The sequence below is a fragment of the Octopus bimaculoides genome, chromosome 4 (genome assembly GCF_046866305.1).
Source record: "Octopus bimaculoides isolate indiv1 chromosome 4, ASM4686630v1, whole genome shotgun sequence".
NCBI classification, from domain to species: Eukaryota; Metazoa; Mollusca; class Cephalopoda; order Octopoda; family Octopodidae; genus Octopus; species Octopus bimaculoides.
In genome coordinates this window covers 99,987,757-100,006,705 of record NC_142931.1, presented here as the reverse complement: position 1 = coordinate 100,006,705, position 18,949 = coordinate 99,987,757, and the positions used below count along the sequence as shown (strand labels likewise).

Genomic DNA, 18,949 nt, shown 5'->3' with positions numbered 1-18,949 from the left:
GCTGAGCACTAGGGTCAGTGCAATGAACTATGCCCCACTCCCAAAATTTCACACCTCGTACCTATAGTAGAGATATAGAAAGAATTATTATTATTATTATTATTATTATTATTATTATTATTATTATGTTGTTTTTTTTTTCTTCTTTCTTCAAATTTTCTTCCGTTTCTCGCCGAGTGTTTTCCGTACACCTAGGGCAGAGAAACTCATTGTAGGCATTCCCAGTTTACACACGCAAATTCAGAGGTAAAATATGTATTTTTAAAAAATTCATGAATGGATGTTGTTTTCACAGCGATAATGCTCTTCTCAGTACATGAGTCGTTCCAGTTAACACGATTTTTTGCACTTCCTATAGGGATGGTAAGCCTGGTATCATTTTCAAATAGGTTTCAGTACCTTTTTTTATCATTCCTAGAGATCCTACAATCACTGGTACGGTAGTCGCCTTGAGGTGCCACATTTTTTCAATTTCTATTAGCAAGTCTTTATATTTACTGATCTTGTCAAATTCTTTTGCCGCTATATTATGATCGCAGGGAATACTCATGTCAATTAATTAAACACATCTTCTTTGTCTGATCCATCATCATCATCATCATCATCATCATCATCATCATCATCATCATCACCATCACCACCACCACCACCACCACCACCACCACCATCATCATCATCATCATCATCATCATCATCATCATCATCATTATTATTATTATGATTCTCCTGTTTTAATGTTCTTCTGGGTTACTTATGTCATGTCACAGATCCTTCACATAGCTTATTAATGTAATACTTTCTTCAACACATATGCTGTCTCTAGTAAAGCTGCCAACTTTCTACTTCCAATGATATCTAGTAGTTCCACTTTCTCACACCAAGATTTTGTGTTCTTTTACATGTTTCCAAGTACACCATTCTTAATGGGTATTACACTCACCCTTGTGGCTCTATCAATGTCTCACTTCATATGTCAAGTCTTGATATAATTTCAACTTCCTTGTTCTCTATCTTCACAATATTCTAATCTCCAGGTGCCGCTTTGTCAATGAAGATCTATTCTTTGGTCTTTTTCCATAGAAGATTATATCTGGTCAATTATATTGCAGCTTCTTATCTGTTTAGATTGTCATATCCCATGTGAGTTTTATCTCATCATTCTCAACAACTGATAAGGGTTGGTGTTCATACCATTCTGGCCTGTACCCCTTGCACATCTCCCAGTGTACATGTGCAATTTTGTCATGCCATTTTCTGTAAACCTTCTGGACCAATTTATCATTATTGTTGTTGTTAATAATTCATTTATTTATTTATTTATTTATTTATTTAAAACTGAAACTTGTCAAGGAGATGACAGAGAGGACCAAGATACGTGGCACATTGCTATAATTGAGAAGACATGCCCACTACAACAAAATTGAGATCTTAAAACCAAGGTGTCACATAGAAGCATTGGGGTGGTTGCTGGTGTTGCATAAAAAGTACTGGTGATAAAAAAGCACCCAGTGCACTCTGTAAAGTGGTTAGCATTAGGGAGGGCATCCAACTGTATAAACAAGCCAAAATAGACTGTAGAACCTGGTGCGGCCCCTGACCTTGCTAATTTCTGTCAAGCCAGCTAACCCATGCTAGCAAGGTAAACAGATGATAAATGTTTATGATGTTGATAACGATGATGATGATTATTTATTTATTTATTTTACAAAACAGTAGTGTTATGGATTCTGCCAGTTTTCTTTATTGAACATCAAACAGCTACAAATATCTTCAAATATTCAGAACATACCTTAAGGTTCTAACTTTACAGAGAAGACATACTGTCTATAAGTTCCCAATTATTACAGCAAACATAGAAAGCTATTTGGTGATATTCTCAGACACTGTACTTAGTGCTCCTATTATAACAAGAATTATTCTCTGCAGTTCCAAAACCCTTTTCAGTCCCTACTTTATATCTGGCTATTATCTATCTTTTCATATTATCTTCCTTTTATCTTGTGTTCAAATGAGCTGGCTTCATCTATTATGATGCAAATTCTAGTAACTTTCCCCGAGAACAATGTTATCTGGTCTTGAATGTTCCAATTTTTTTATCAGTTTTGTGATTTTCATGACCCAAATAATTCTTCATTTTTCAACAACGTTCAATAACATACAATTAAAACACTTTTCTTAGTGTTCTATATCACATGTTTTCCACACTTGCCAGTGTATAAACTTTTACAGTTTTATCATGTCTCTTGTATTTGTATTGTTTCTGCACCAAGTTCTTATTCTCTGATATCAAATGGCTACAATCTCTTCTTTTTAACACATAATCAACATAGTGGCAATATACCTTCCTTATCTCTTCTGCTTGCTCATAACATAATGACCTGTTCTTAAGATATCTTAATAATACCTTCAGTGACTTTCTTCAAATCCTCAGTCTCCAACTAATTCCTTTTTCAGAAGTAATACTATTCATTTTGCTCTGTTACAGGTTAGGTTACTGTTATCATCATTGTTTCTGTTGTTATTTTAGTTGTTGCTGTTATGGTGGTTGTTGTTGTTTACTGGCTTTTTATGTTCTGAGTTCAAATTCCATTAACACCTTTCATCCTTCCAAGATTGATATGATAAAATACAGTCCAATGATATCAACTAAACCTCACCTATCAACATTGCTGGCCTTGTACCTAAATCAAGAACTATCATCAGCATTATTATTATCATTCCTTCATGATACAGTGTAGGTAAAAATGCACCGGAGTCTTTAGTCATCTGTCAAGTCGCAATAAGGACCTCAGACAGATAATACATTCCTTAAGATGTGCTCTGTGCTCAATAAAGCTGCTTTTTGCAAAACATCAATCTTACATGGGATTTCTAGTTGCCTTAAGAAGTCTTGAAGTTTCAATGGGATTGAGTCCAATGCTCCAATCACCACTGGTATCACTTTTACATTACCATCTCGCATTCCATACAGTCTTGCCATTTCCACTTTCAATTAGGAGTACTTGGTGATTTTTTCAACCTCTTTACTCACAACATTCATGTCATTTGGTTTGGCTCCATCAATGATCTGACAGTATTTGTCTCTCTTATTCAATATGACACTATCCAGCTGATGGTATTTGATTACACAATCCGTCTGAAAATCATAGTCCCAGAGTATCATTACTTTTCCATCCTCCTGCATACTTTACTTGGTACATGTTCATATCAGTTCTCTGTTACATCATAATGGTATTTACAGCATAAGAGCCAATGAAGATACACACACAATTTATTGTGGCGGCGTTTGTATTCTTTTTTGTGCAAGGCTCTCACATCCACTTACCAAGTGGGTCACATTTTCCACACTCTTTCCACAGAGTCTGCATTTCTGGGTATCAGAAGTTTTATAGATGTTATACTTCACTGAACTAGTAGGCTTTTGGTGGTACGCTTCAAATCACCTCACTCAAGCCATGCCTATGATGCTGTATTATCCTTAACATCCTGTGTATTCCTTTCAAAATGTCCATGTATTCTCATTTCAAGAAGGTCTTGTCTTCTCTTCTCCACAGCTCTTTGGTTAAACTCTTCCTTGACCATCATTTCATCTGCATTTACACCCATATCTTTTGCAGCATATTGCAGCAGTTCTTCATCACTATTTATAAAATATTCGGCAAGCGTTCTCTTTCACTCTTTATATAATGGTCTATACTAATTAATCCTCCACCACCATTCCTTCTTTTCATATACAGTCTGTTTACGTTTGCTTTAGGGTGTAGCGCCCCATGCAGCATCATCAACTTTCTCGTCCTTCTATCCAGTGTTGATATTTCCTCCTTAGTCCATTTGAGGATGGACGCACTATATCTGACCACTGCAACTGCTCAGATATTCATTGCAGTAATCAAAGTTTTGGCATTCAGGTTGGATTTCAACACCATCTTCACCCTTTTTTGATACACCTTGCTGACCTTGACTTTCATTTCTCTGTGTAGAATGTCATCCAGCTCCAAAAATCTCTAAATATCTATACCCACTACCGTTGGGTTCCCCCATGATCTCTCCTGATGATAACTGCAATTCTCTGCAGGCTGCTCTCTTCCCTCTTTTCATATTAAGTACTGAGCATTTGGTAATCCCAAATTCCATACTGATGTCCCTATCACACTTCTGGACTGTTTTGGTTAACAAATCTATGTTTTTCAGATTTTCCAAACAATTTCAAGTCATCCATAAACAGAAGATGGTTCAAAGATGGGCCTTTCTTCCCACATCGGTAACCCATCTTAACTTTCCTAAGTGTCATTGTTATGGGTATTAGTGCAATTACACTAACGGCAATTACACTAACGGCAATTACACTAACGGAGAAAACAAGTCATCTTGGAAGATGCCCCTTTTAATATTAACTTCTCCAAGGAATACATTACTTGAGTACAATTTGGTTTTCCACTCTTTCATGCTGTTTTATCGATGACCAGGTGATCCTTGGTACTCTGAGAACTCTTCCTACATCCTTTTCCTTCTGTTGGTAGTATTTCTTTTTGTGCCAGGAAAATATATGTCTTTGCCGCACATATTCCAGTGAGTATCTTCCAGATTATGTTTAGGCATGCTATGGGACGATAGTTTCCCAAAATATTCCCCTTTCTTCAATCTTTCATTATAAGTGTTGCCCTCCCGGTCACCATCCACGTGGGGACTGTACCTTTCTGGACACACTCATTCAATTGGGCTGCTAGTCTTTCATGCACCACGTGGCATCTCTTCAGCCAAAAGCCAGGAATCTCATCTGGTTCGGGGGCTTTCCAGTTAGGTACTTTACCCACTTGTTCTTTCACGTCAATTGTGCTTATGACAATATTCCTTTGTTTCTTTCCTCCTTGTAATTCTGTTTTGATAGTCCCTATCCAAATTGCATCCCTTTTATGCATCACATTGTTTTCCCATAAACGGCTCCAGAACTCCTTGGCTTGATTTGCATCAGGAGCAACATTTTCCCCATTGTCTCCTAATGTTCGGAAGAATTGCTTCAGGTTATTTTTTAACAATCGGTTCTCCTCGAACTGCTTATTTCTGTTCACAAATCTTCTGATCTCCTCGCTTTTTGCCACTATCCTCTATTTTAACTGTTCTATTACTGTATCAGACCCGTTCTTCCATATTGTATATTTCTTCTCTAATTTATCTGTTGGCGGCGGCGGCGGCGGCGGCGGCGGCGGCGGCGGCGGCAGCGGCAGCAGCGGCAGTAGTAGTAGCAGTAGTATAGACGTCGCACAGTATACAATATCATGAGGTTGTTAATTAAAGATAATTTGTCTACCGGGGGTTTGCACTGTCTGTCAAGTCACAACAAGGACCTCAGACAGACAGTACTTTAAGCAATATGCGTGCAGTTCCAAGTAATATTGACTTTTGCAATACACCTAGATTGTAGGGTATTTCTAAAGTTTTCAGATGTTTTCTCGGGTTAAGTAGTAGTGAACCCAATGCTCCAATGACAATAGAGGTAACCTTTATATTTGACTCTCGTAGCTGTCATATCTTAGCGATCTCAATTCTCAGGCCTCCATATTTATCTGCCTTTTCTCTTTCTTTCATGATGACATGTTGATCTCCTGGCACTGCCACATCAATTATTAGACACGCTTGTTTGTCCCTCCTAAAAGTTACTATATCCAGCCTTTGGTGCTCTGATACCTTGTCTGTCTGAAAGTCAAAGTCCCAGAGGATTTTTGCCTTCTCTTTTTCGTCCATTACCTTTTCCAGTGTATGTTGGTACCAAGCACCCATAACCTCATGTTCATACCTATGGCATAGTAGCCAGTGGAGGTTTGGGGCTACCTTGTTGTGCTTGTACTCTTTCTGCACAAATTATCATTATTATTTACCATCATCATCATTATCATCATTCTAGAACTCCCAGAATAAAAATGTAAACACCTGAAAGACTTTCCCTCTTCTTCAATGTTAAAAGTAAAGAAGCTCAAAAAGATCGATCACATTTCAGACTAATTGTCATAGTAAATGACTGATGCCTTCCTTTTCCTGTCTCTGTCACTTCACTCCTTTTCTCTATGGTTAAGAGAGTGAAGGTGCAGGGCTCAGTAGTTAGGGGTATTTGGCCCATTATCATAAAGTCATGAGTATGATTCGCTGCAGCATGCTGTGTTTTTAAGCAAGGTACTCTACTTCACCTTGCTGCAGTCTACTCGGTATTTGTGCATTTATTTTATGAGCAGACTGTTTGTTGATCAGATAAACAGGAGCTTCGTTGTCGTAACCAACAGAATGTCATTTCTTTTTAAATAGTGAAAGAAAAGGAAATGTTCCATATTGTAAGGCAAAAATGTCATGTGTTTAGTATAAGCAGTGACAGCTAAGATGAAATAATTGCTATTCTGTCATGTATTCACCCTCGACTCACGCTCAGTTTGATAACAACAGCTTGCGCATTGGTGTTTATCTGGGGGCTTGGCCTCCAGATCTGTGAGACCTACAAATGCTGCTGTTAGGACAGGATTAACACCCATAGTGACCCTAATGACTAAAAAGATTTTCCTGTCTCTGTATAGGATCTTTTTCTTTCAACCACTTGAAGGTTTATTTTGCTCCAGTTCACTCAGCTGGCCAAAATGAGTTGTAGCTGTAATTCAAAGGGGCCAGCCTTGTCATATTATGTGTGAGGCTGAATTTCCCTGAGAACTACATTAATGGTATGCATGTCTGTGGAGTACTCAGCTACTTGTGAGTTAATTTTATCCTCATGTGGTAATGAAAAGTGAAAATTACACCCGATATTTGTTGTGTCTATTAATCAACTTTTCTTTGGAACTATGTATCTACTGTCACTTTCTCTCTTTCTCTTTCACTTCCTCTGTGTCCCTCCACTCTCTCCTACTTTTAATTTAACAATATGTGTATGTATCTATATGTCTACTTTTCTTGCAGTGTGATAAACATTTAAAAACACAAAACGAACACCATCACCACTCACTGTCTCTCTCACTCTCCCTCTTTCTCTCTCACTCTCTCTTTCTCTCTCACTTTGCCACTCACTTCTTCCTTTGCGGTAAGTGTGACACACACCACAAGTACAGATGTACAAAAACGAGTTGGCGTATTAATATTATTGATAATAATAATAATAATAATAATAATAATAATAATAATAATAATAACTTCTGGCTGAAGTGTTTGACAGAAGTACACCAAAATTTTGCTGCATCTTGAGTTGATGTCATCCAGAACCCAGAGCAAATGCTTGCCTGGCTGACCGAAGGAACAACATACCTTCTACCAAAAAGCTGAAGACATGAAAAATCCAAAGAGCTACTGACCAATAACATGTCTCAACATCACCTACAAGATCCTCACATCCATACTAACTGAAGGAATATACACTTTCCTTGAACAGAGGTCTATCCTTCCACAAACTCAAAATGGTTGTAAAAGGTATTTTTATGAATGCAAAGATCAATTACTCATAACTAAAATGATTGTAGAGAATTGCCGGAACAACAAGAAGAATCTGAGTATGGAATGGACAGACTACAGGAAAGCATTTGATAGTGTCCCACATAATTGGCTGCTCAAGGCCCTTGAGATATATAAGATCTCTCCAGTCAACTCCAAATTCTTACAAGGTATCATGGCCAAGTGGAATATACATCTTCTTCTAAACCATAGTAATGGGATGAGTCAATCTAACATCAACATAGAATGAGGCATCTTTCAAGGTGACTCCTTCTCCCCATTACTCTTTTGCATGGCACTGATTCCACATTCAAATGAACTGAGTAACACCAGGTATAGATTGAAAGTGTATAATACTATAGTAAACCATCTGTTTTATATGGATAATCTATGGTTATTTGCTAGAAATGACGAAGAGCTAGTAGGACTGCTAACAACTGCTAAAGAGTTCAGCAATGACATCGGGATGGAGTTTGGCTTTGATAAGTATGCTAAAGCAACTTTTGTAAGAGGCAAGCTCAGGCAAACAGTTTCCATTAAATTAGATACTGACACTACAATTAGCTGGACCCACAAGGAAGTTATAAATACCTGAGGATAAACGAAGGAGAAGGTATACAACATGCTACTATGAAGGAAAAAATAAGAAAGGAGTATTACAGGAGAGTAAGACTCATACTAAAAACTGAACTGAACTTCAAAAATCATCAATGCCATTAATACCCCGAACAGAATAAAACAAGTGGTGGAACCAGAAGCTTCTGCACAGACAGTATATACTTTGAGGCTGAAATGCTGATGTAGACCAAGCAGCAACCCATCAGTGGCTGAGAAGTTCAGGACTGAATGCAGAGATTGAAGGTTTCATATTGGCGGCACAAGATCAAAGCTTGCTTACCAAAAACTACCAGGATAACATTCTTCAAAATGGTTCTGTCTCTAAATGCAGATTTTGTGATACATTTGACAAAACAATAGACCATCTCATCTCAGGATGTCCTTTGCTGACACCAAACGAATACAAAAATTGCCACAATGAGGTAAGACAGTATTTACATTGGAAAATATGTTGATACTACAAAATCAACACTCCTGCTTACTGATATGAACATCATCCTGAGCCAGTCATTAAAGGTAAAAATGTTACTATCCTCTGAGATTTTCCAGTCAACACCAATGGAATAATCCAGGCTAATCAACTAGACATAATTATTAAAGACAGTGAAGAAAATACTTGTACACTAATAGATGTAAGTGCTCCCATAGATAAAAATATATCTGTAAAGGAATTTGACAATTTAAGTAAATATAAGAACCAGAAAACTGAAATACAAAAGATGTGGCATCTTAAAACGAGAACTGTCCCTATTATTGTGGGTGCCCTAGGTATGATAAAAACAGGACGTCAGAAACATCTAGATAATATCCCAGAAGAACCATGTCTCAGAGAAATCCAAAAGATTGTGTTAACAAGTACTTCCCACATCCTTAGAAAAACCCTGTAACTTTAAATGTCTGTGTTGTATTACATAAAGATATTTCAATACTGTCCCTGCTACTTCTGTCCAAGCTTTCAGTCATACTGTAATATCTCTTATCCTTCACTCACTCTAGGATGCTGGGTGTGTCTCGGCAACTGATTGTAACAAATATGCAGATTAAAAGTAAATAATAATGATAATGATAATAATAATAACAATAATAATAATAATTGTTTCAAATTTTAGGACAAGGCCAACAATTTCTGGAGAGGAGGTAAATCAATTACATTGACTTAAATGATACTTATTTTATCAATGCCAAAAGGACGGAATGTAAGGCAAAACATTTTGAATGAGGAATATATTTGATTAAACTGAAAACCAGTACTTGCATAGGAGGCTATTTTAATAACACTAAAATCATGAAATATAAAGTTGATCCTAACAGGATTTACAGTCAGAATGTGACAACAAGGGTCAAATCAATATTTCTTCATCCTGTTTCTGTAAACTTCCATTTCAAAATACTTTCAGTCCAGTTATCAACCTTTCTACAGTCAACATTTACTTCAACAAGCTGTACCACTACATGTAACTGTGAAAAACATCAAATTAATAAGTTGCATCCTTACCTGACACTGTAGAAGACTCAACTCTTGAAATCTGGGAATACTGTTCTACTACCCTTCTTGAATGTACTAATTGCTCAGAAGTTTTCCTTTCAAAAATCCTCATTTCATTTTTTGTATAACTCAAACATTGTTTTAATTCCTGGAAAATATTTTCCAAAATTAAATATGTATAAATATTAAATCTGTGCAAAATTTAGTTCATAAAGTTTTGGTGACTGAGCATATATATGCTCAGTCACCAGGGATGTTATCAGCTGCAAGCATTTTACTGAATTTCTGTTATCTTTTATTTGTTTTACTGTGGCCATACTGGGAAACCACATTGAAGAATTCTTATTCAAATGTTTTGACCCCAAACTTATTTCATTTTTTTTTTTTTTGTGCATGGTACTTATTCTATGAGTCTCTTTTGCTGACGCGCTAGGTTACGGAGATGTAAACACACTAGCACTGGTTGTCAAGCAGTGGTGGGAGACAAACACAGGTACACACACACACACACACACACACATACACACACACACACACACTGTCTACCAAATCCACTCACAAGGTTTTGATCAGCCTTGTGAGTGGTTGGTTATAGTGGTTGGTTATAGTAGGAGACACTTGCTCAAGGTCCCACACTGTGGGACTGAGCTTCTTACTACACAGCCACATCTAGACCTACAACATCTTATTCTACATTGTCTTAGCTGGTTGTCTCAATGAATGAGGTGCCAGATAATCTTGGAGTATGGGAATGTCATCTATTTTATTCAAGAGAGATTAACCTTTCAATTTAGTGTTTCTTTCAGGAGAGAGTTACTGGAAAGTTGTTTGAATCCAGTTATAACTTAGTATTCTGTACTGTGTTTATGAAAAGGACTTCTTTTTCATTATTTACAATTAACGGATATTTGTCCTTATCTTGTTTGTTGTTAACACAACATTTTGGCTGATATACCCTCCAGCCTTCATCAGGTGTCTTGGAGAAATTTCGAACCTGGGTTCTCATTCCTAAGGTATTTTTCGATGTTATTATTATTGTTATTGTTATTATTATTCAGGTCACTGCCTGGAATTGAACTCAGAATCTTGGGGTTAGTAGCCCACAAGAGCGCAGGCTACTAACCCCAAGAACCCAGGTTCAAAATTTCCCCAAGACACCTTATGAAGGCTGGAGGGTATATCAACCAAAACGTTGTATTAACAACAAACAAGATGAGGACAAATATCAGTCAATTGTAAATAATGTAAATAATGTACATAATTCCTCATCACTTAAATATAGAACTGGACTTCTTTTCCGTGGTGATTTATCTCCCTGCCAGTGATACAAACAAGAGTGCATTTAGTACCAAAGCCAACATGAGAGTTTCTCTTATGGTATCTACTGCAGTATAGCTTGTTCTAACAGAACATTCACATTTAAGTGAGGATAAATATTACCTCATGGTGTTAATACTGACTCAGTCACTAATATATATTTTTTAACAAGTTCACTGACTAATCACGAAACCAGCAATTGTTTTTCCATATATTGCTGGTGGGGATATGAGATACAGGAATAGGATAAAGGTTCAAATCTAGTTAAAGTTAAGTATATTGTTGTTTCATTTACCATTGTCTACAGATGCCTACTTCAATATCTTTATATCTCATCATGAACAATTATTATAAGTAAATATAAACACAAGGACATGCAAGGTTGTAAGGATGCTTAGAAATAGGTGAGGGTTAGTAACAGAAGCATCAGGTCATAGATAATTTGCCTCAACAAATTTCATCCAACCCATGCAAGCATGGAAAAGTGAATTGCTTTAACAATGAAGATGATGAGGATGATGATGGTGGTGGTGGTGGTGGTGGTGGTGGTGGTGGCGATGATGATGATGATGATGATGATGATGGCAGAGGTGATGGTGGCAGTGGTGATGATGGTAGAGGTGATGGTAGTGGTGCCGATAGTGGCAGTGGCAATGGTGACAGGGGCAATGGTGGCAGAGGTGATGGTGGCAGTAGTGATGGTGGCAGAGGCAGGGGTAGCTGTAGCAACAGTGGTAGTTGGGGTGGTGGTGGTGGTGGTGGTGGCTGTAGCAGTGGTGGCTGTAGCAGTGGTGGCTGTAGCAGTGGTGGCTGTAGCAGTGGTGGCTGTAGCAGTGGTGGCTGTAGCAGTGGTGGTGTCAGTGGTGAGGGTGGCAGTGGTGGCGCCAATGATGATAATGATGATGTATAAATATTATGTAAACAAAAATAGAGTTTGCAGTACACAGGGAAATATATAATAAAGTAATACAATCTCTTTTACTGTACAAATGTTCAATGTTTAATTGAGCAGTAAACTCAGAATAGCCTCTGTTCTAAATAAGTTTGTATCACTTTGTGTGTGTGTGTGTGTGTGTGTGGTGTAGGTGGTGACAGTAACGTTAAGAGTGTTCATGTTAGTTATAGGTGGTGCTGGTAGCAGTGGGGGGTGTTGGTTAATAACATTGGTGATAATGGAAGTGGTAATGATCAGGGCGGTGATGCTGCTGCTGCTGTTGCTGCTGCTAGAGCTGTGGTGGTAGTGATGCTGGTACTGAAGGCGATGCTGGTATTGGTGATGGTAAGGTAGTGGTTTGTAAGGGCAGTACGGGTGGCAGGTAGTGGTGGTGGGGGAGGGGACAGTAATGATGTAGGCAGTTTTGCTTGTGATGGTGGAGGTGTGTTTGTTGCTGTTGTTGTTGTTGTTGTTGCTGTTGTTGTTGTTGTTTAACCCTTGATCAACCTTTATGCTACAGACCTATTGCCAATGGCATTCCAGTCATGACTATCAAGTATATTTAAACATGCTTAAGATGACAGTATTCAATGCTTTCCTTCTTTAAGACAATAGGGTGTGATTTGGAAGCTATTTCTAGCATGTTGTGTGACCATATAGAAGCTTTCTTATTGGCAAGATGTTAGTGTTGCATAACCCCAGGCCTGCTTTAATCCAATAAATTTATGCTCAATGGCATTCCAGCTATGATGATCCTGTTCATTTTTAAATCATAGTGCATCTAGGACTACATTATCCAATGTACCCTTTTTTTAAACGACTTAGGATATGCTTAGAAAAAATGTTGACTATTGTTTCCAGCAAGTCAGAGAGCAAGAAGTAGGTGTATGTGCCATTGTTGTAATTATTGTTGGTAGTAACTACCATCACCTCATCCCTACAACTACCACCTCATCTATCACTTATACAATCATAACAACCACCATGTATTTGGCAACTACGCCATTACCACCACAACTAACACTATTACCAACATCACTTCATATACCATCACCACCACCAGTACCATCACAACAAACGCTACTATAAATATCCCTACCAATACCATCACCACCAACTCTACCATAACCAATACCACCATTGCCAATACCACCACTACCACCCACAACAGTCACCACAATCAATACAACCATTAACCATAGCTACCAACACTGGTATTTCACAATATCACACCAAATAAGAGTTCCTGCTCAAGGTTTAAATATTTGATGACAAAATTTGTACTATGGTGGGAAGTAATATAAATCTTGCCTATCTCTTGTGTGTGTGTGTGTATACATACATATATAAATATGTGTGTGTGTGTATATATGTATAGAGAGAGAGGGGGAGAGTGAGAGAAAGAGAGAGTTAGATAGATAGATAGATAGATAGATAGATAGATAGATAGATAGATAGATAGATAGATAGATTAATTTGTTTATATTCTGGTTTGGCATGTGTATACATATGTATTTATACATGTGTGTGTGTGTACATATCCGCATATTCATTCCTCATATGTCCATTGCAACATCAATTTCTTCTTGCTGGCAAGGATTTGACAAGGAGATATTCCAGACAGAATTTTTCCAATTGGCTGCTGGTATCTGTTACCAACCCCAACTTTTTTTTCAAGTAAGGAAAAAGGAACTCAAAAGTGCTGAGCCAGAAGTGGATATGTTGATAGGAAATGTCAACAAATATCACCAGTTATGGACTAGTCATGAACTGGCATCACTGCCTAGAGCTCCACTAATATGAAGATGTCATTCTCTATAACACAGCTCATCATAGATTGTAAACATTCACATGCACACACACACACATACATACACAACACAGAAAGGTATACATATGTCCTTTCAAATATCGTATAAAGTCTCTCCTCTTCCCTTTCATATTTGCAAACATTTTCTTCACACTCAGTGTGATCCTTTCCTCCTGGAGAAAGTTTTCTTCATTTTCCATAACTCATCATAAGTTTTAAAAATACATACACATGCAACCACACATATATGTAAGGAAACATTTGATATCTGTATGTGTGTGTGCATGTATGTGTGTATATATATCTATATATCTATATGTATGTAATGCTAAGTGCTTTATGGATGCAAAAACCCTGGGTAACCCTATGAACCAGCCATAACTACTTTTAGTTAAATATATATATATATATATATATATATATATATATATATATATATATATATATATATATATTACCCGCTCACGTTTTTGGTATGCTGCTACATTTCATGTTGAGAACAATTTAGGTCTTAATAGACACAAGATGTGATCTATTTCTAGCGCATTAACTGTCCACGTTAGTGGTCGACGTTATTTTTTAAAATGTACCTTAATCTCCTGAGATTGCAGATAATATTTCTGAATCTCTTTGATTCTTTAGATGTGCTGGCCTCCTGATAATTATTCGATATTAATTAATATATGACTAATTACCAGATTTTATAATAATATATATGTATATATATATATATATATATATATATATATATATATATATATATCGATTTCTAATTTTGGCACAAGGCCAGCAAGTTTGGGGTAGATGTTAAGTCAATTACATCAACTCCAGGGCTCAACTGGTACTGACCCAAAAAGGATGAAAGGCAAAGTCTTCCTCAGCAAAATTTAAACTCAGAACATCTTCACAGACAAAATACTGCTATATATATATATATATATATATAAGTTCAAAAAAACAATAACAAAAAGACAACAAAGTGAGGACGTGATACGGATAGTGTTATTGGACGCTCCGGGAAAGGAAAGAGAGAGTGTATGACGTTTCGGGCGTAGCCCTTCGTCGGAAAGATGGAAAGTTCGGAGAATGGAAAAACGGAGAAAGAGGAAAATGGTACCGATGCCCACGAGGTTACATTGTGAAAAGACCGGAAGAGGAGGTGGTGGGGGAAAAGTTCTTTCTAAGACAGGAGAGTGAAAAAGGGAGATGAATATCTGTGCGTGCGCGAGAGTCTGCGAGTGTGTGTGTGATAACAGAACGTGTGTGTGCGTATGTATGTGTGTGTGTGTGTGTGTGTGCATGGTTTGGTGGTTAATCTGTTTGCGCCAGTGGAGCACTGACAACACTGTCCGAGCGTGTTCATTGCCAGAGCAGCTGTCTGGCTTCCATGCTAGTGGCACATAAATAGCACCATTTGAATGTGATCGTTACCATCGTTGCCTTACTGGCACTTGTGCCGATGGCACATTAAAAAATCATTCTGGCGAGGTCGTTGCCAGTGCCACTGGACTGGCTCCTGTGCAGGTGGAACATAAAAAACACCATTTTGAGTGTGGCCATTACCAGTACCGCATGACTGGCTCTCGTGCTGGTGGCACGTAAAAGCACCCACTACACTCTCGGAGTGGTTGGCGTTAGGAAGGGCATCCAGCTGTAGAAACTCTGTCAGATCAGATTGGAGCCTGGTGCAGCCATCCGGTTCATCTGTCCTCAGTCAAACCGTCCAACCCATGCTAGCATGGAAAGCAGACGTTAAACGATGATGATGATGATGATATATATATATATATTAAAATGGTGCATACTCACAAAAACAACTTCTTACAACTCTACCAATAGACAATGTGATCTCTATTTAACCAAATGCCTGGAAATTCTAACGGCTAAACTAATTTTTCTTAATAGAAAAATATGAGAATAGTAATGTTTGTCTACATATTGGTCTCTTTATCTTTTCCAAATATCAGTAAACCCGCTTGACCCTGTACAAATCCTACGCTAGCATCTTCATTGAAATAATCCCATTTAGCCGGGAACCACTTAAACTACTTACACGCAAGCATTCACACCCCCAAGCCCCACTCGCTTTACACACTCCATAATAAATTATTTTACACCTACACAGGGCTTCCTCCAAAACACATAAATTCCTTACTCACCCTGGACTGAGTAACCCAGATAGAGTTAGCCCCCCCCCCCTTTTCACCATGAGTTAGAGTTAATCCCCTTTCTTTACACTGCAGGTAAAAAGTCTAGCCAGAATAACATGTGGAAAATATGCGCTTACTTAAACTTGGGACTACAGATTGAAATAACCTCCATCCTACATTCACTTCGCAGCAGAATTATCAACTAAGAAATCTACTATAATGTAAGACTCACCATCCTTTGTCTTTAATCTCGTTACCAATGTATCCCTATGTCTTTGGCTCTTCTTACTTCTACATATGACTCTGCATTCTGATGATGTCTACCACTACAACTGGTAAACAGAAACGATCGTAAATGTACTATCATTACAACTTTTTGTATTAATTAATTAAATTAATAGCTTACTAGCGCAAACAACCAACTTCTTCCTGTTATTTTTCCTCCATTTTCTTCTTGCATATATGTGTGTGTGTGAGTGTGTGTGCACATATATAAGTATGTATATGTACATATATATATATATATATAAATCAAAAAAAGCAACACAGATTTTCAAGGTTATTGCAGTACGTACGTATCGTGCAACTCCATTTATTTATGCGAGCATTACATTAAATGTAAAATGCAGAGCAATCTTCAGCTGCACATGGATACAGGAAATTTGCTGAAATTTTATTTCAGCAGAATGGACATATTACTGTTGTGACAACATTTAAACAATCTAAGTGGGAAAGAAGAATACAAAAAAAAACATCTGGACATAGCCAAAACTAGCAGGTTAGTAATTAATTCTAGGCAGAATTTTAACTGTCCCTGATTTTATTTGTTTTTTATCTAGTGATTTAAAGCTTAAGGGGGCAACCAGCCTTTCTCTTATAAGGAAAGGGAAGGGGTAAACATTATACATGTGTATGGTTATAAAGATTCCTCTGGTCATAGTGGCAACATAATTTTAGGTTGGGTTTTTTTTACTACTATCAGACCAATTCATAATGTAGTAGGGGAAATTTAACATTTAGCATCTAGGTCAACAGGACATTTTCGTTAATCAGAATAATGTATCAGTATTGTTTTACATATACTAAGTATGGAAACTTATAGATATTAATATTAGCTTAATTATTATGTTAATAATACAGATGTAATTAGTTCATTCAAAAACCCTGAAATAGGGTCAATTTTGAATTTAAAAGCTATAGATAAGGTGTGAAGTTAAAAAATTTTGTATATATTGAACTAAAAAAACTATTTTAAATTATTTTAAAATTTAAATTTAAGCTAATATATCTAATATTATTTGAAAGACATTTATATATATATATATATATATATATATATATATATATATATATATATATATATATATATATATATATATATATATACATATATTTATATATATGTGTATATATTTATATATATATGTGTATATATATTTATATATATGTGTGTGTGTGTGTGTATATATGTGTGTGTGTGTGCATATATATATAGACATATATATGTATGTATGTATATATATATACGTACATATCTATATCTATATCTATATCTATATATAAATATATATATATATGTATGTATGTATGTATGTATGTACATGTGTGTGTGGGAGGTTCTTGTTGAACACCCTGCGGGACAAAAATAAGATCCGTCAAAGGGGGGAGGAACTACAAAGTAGTCAACAACCATTCGACTATGTCTTTTTTTGTGGAGTGTTTGTGTGTGTATTGTATATATTGCATTTTAAGCTCTGTGTGTGTGTGTGTATGGTAAATACTGTATTTCAGCATGTGTATGTACATACTGTATACTGTGTTTTTAAATTGTATATATTGATGTCAATCTTATTTTTAAATTTACTCAGTTTTTATCCCAATTTTTTATTTGTACTTATTTCTCTTATTTTAATTTTTTTTTTTTAATAGATGAGGGGTGGACAGAGCTTACCCAAGCCATGGCAAAGGCAGTCAATCTAGGAGAAAGTAACTCTGAATTTAAATACTTCACTGCTGTCTTGTAGTTAGCCGCCTTTGGTTTAGCAAAGACTGGAAGAAGGACACTGATATAAAACCTGCGACTGCAAATGCACCCAAAGATGTCGACTTGCTCTTCTTTTTGGATCATGCTTTGTAGTTTAGAGAGTGGGAATGGTTGCTGTGCAAAAATTTTCCTCACTTTAAAAAGTGTCAAGCACAGGTATTGCTGGAGAAGAAAATGAAATGGATATTTTGTATGTACATGGCTGGCCGAAGCTTAAAAAGGTACATCTAAACAATGAAAGTTCATATTGATAATGAAGTAAATGGCAAAAAGCACTCTGGAACATATTGTTCTGTGGTCTGGCCTGGCAGGTGTCCCAGGGCACCACAGCCTGGATCCGGTCATCATCCTACAACTGTAAGTAAATTTAAGTTAAGATGCAAGCCTATGAATATAGAATGTTGGAATGTTCGAACGTTATTAGACAATGACTGTCTGAAATCTTGTCCAGAGAGAAGATCCACGTTTGTTGCAAAAGAGTTACAGTGATATGATATGGATGTTGTAGCGTTAGCTGAAACAAGAATTCATGGAAAGGGTAATTTCATAGAGAAATCTGCTGGGTATCATTTCTTTTGGAAAGGTAGAGAGGAGATCTATAAGAGAGAATCAGGAGTGGGATTTGCTATCAAAACTACTCTGGCTTCAAAACTTGAGGGACCACCATGTAGTCATTCGGATCGTTTAATGTCTTTAAGGCTGCCAATAAGAAAAGGTCGCTATGCGACAGTTATAAGTGCATATGCTCCAACTATGAATTCATCAGAGGATAATAAACTTACCTTCTATCTATCACTTACAAAGATTATATGCAATATCCCCCATGATGACAAAGTTGTCATTTTAGGTGATTCTAATGCTCGTGTTGGTGCAGACTGGGAGACTTGGGGTGTCCTAGGAAAGCATGGTGTTGGGAATTCCAACAGTAATGGTTTGTTACTGTTACAAATGTGCGTAGAATTGGATTTGTGTATTATGAATACAATGTTTCAACTAAAGAATAAGTATAAAACGACATGGATGCACCCTGGTTCTAAAAAATGGCATCTTATAGATTACATCCTCACCAGGAAATGAGACACTAGGGACTTTGCTATTGTACGAGTGATGCGTGGTGCAGAGCGTTGGA

General features: G+C 36.9%; 1 protein-coding gene across 1 annotated transcript in view; it reads right to left on the bottom strand.

Annotated features, from left to right (window-relative positions):
• LOC106871796 (kinesin-like protein KIF25) overlaps positions 1-18,949 on the bottom strand; it is a 495,647-nt gene that overhangs the window by 419,562 nt on the left and 57,136 nt on the right. The window contains exon 3 of the mRNA XM_052967306.2: positions 9,575-9,713. Coding sequence (XP_052823266.1) covers positions 9,575-9,713 — 139 coding nt within the window. The remainder of the gene's footprint in view (positions 1-9,574; positions 9,714-18,949) is intronic.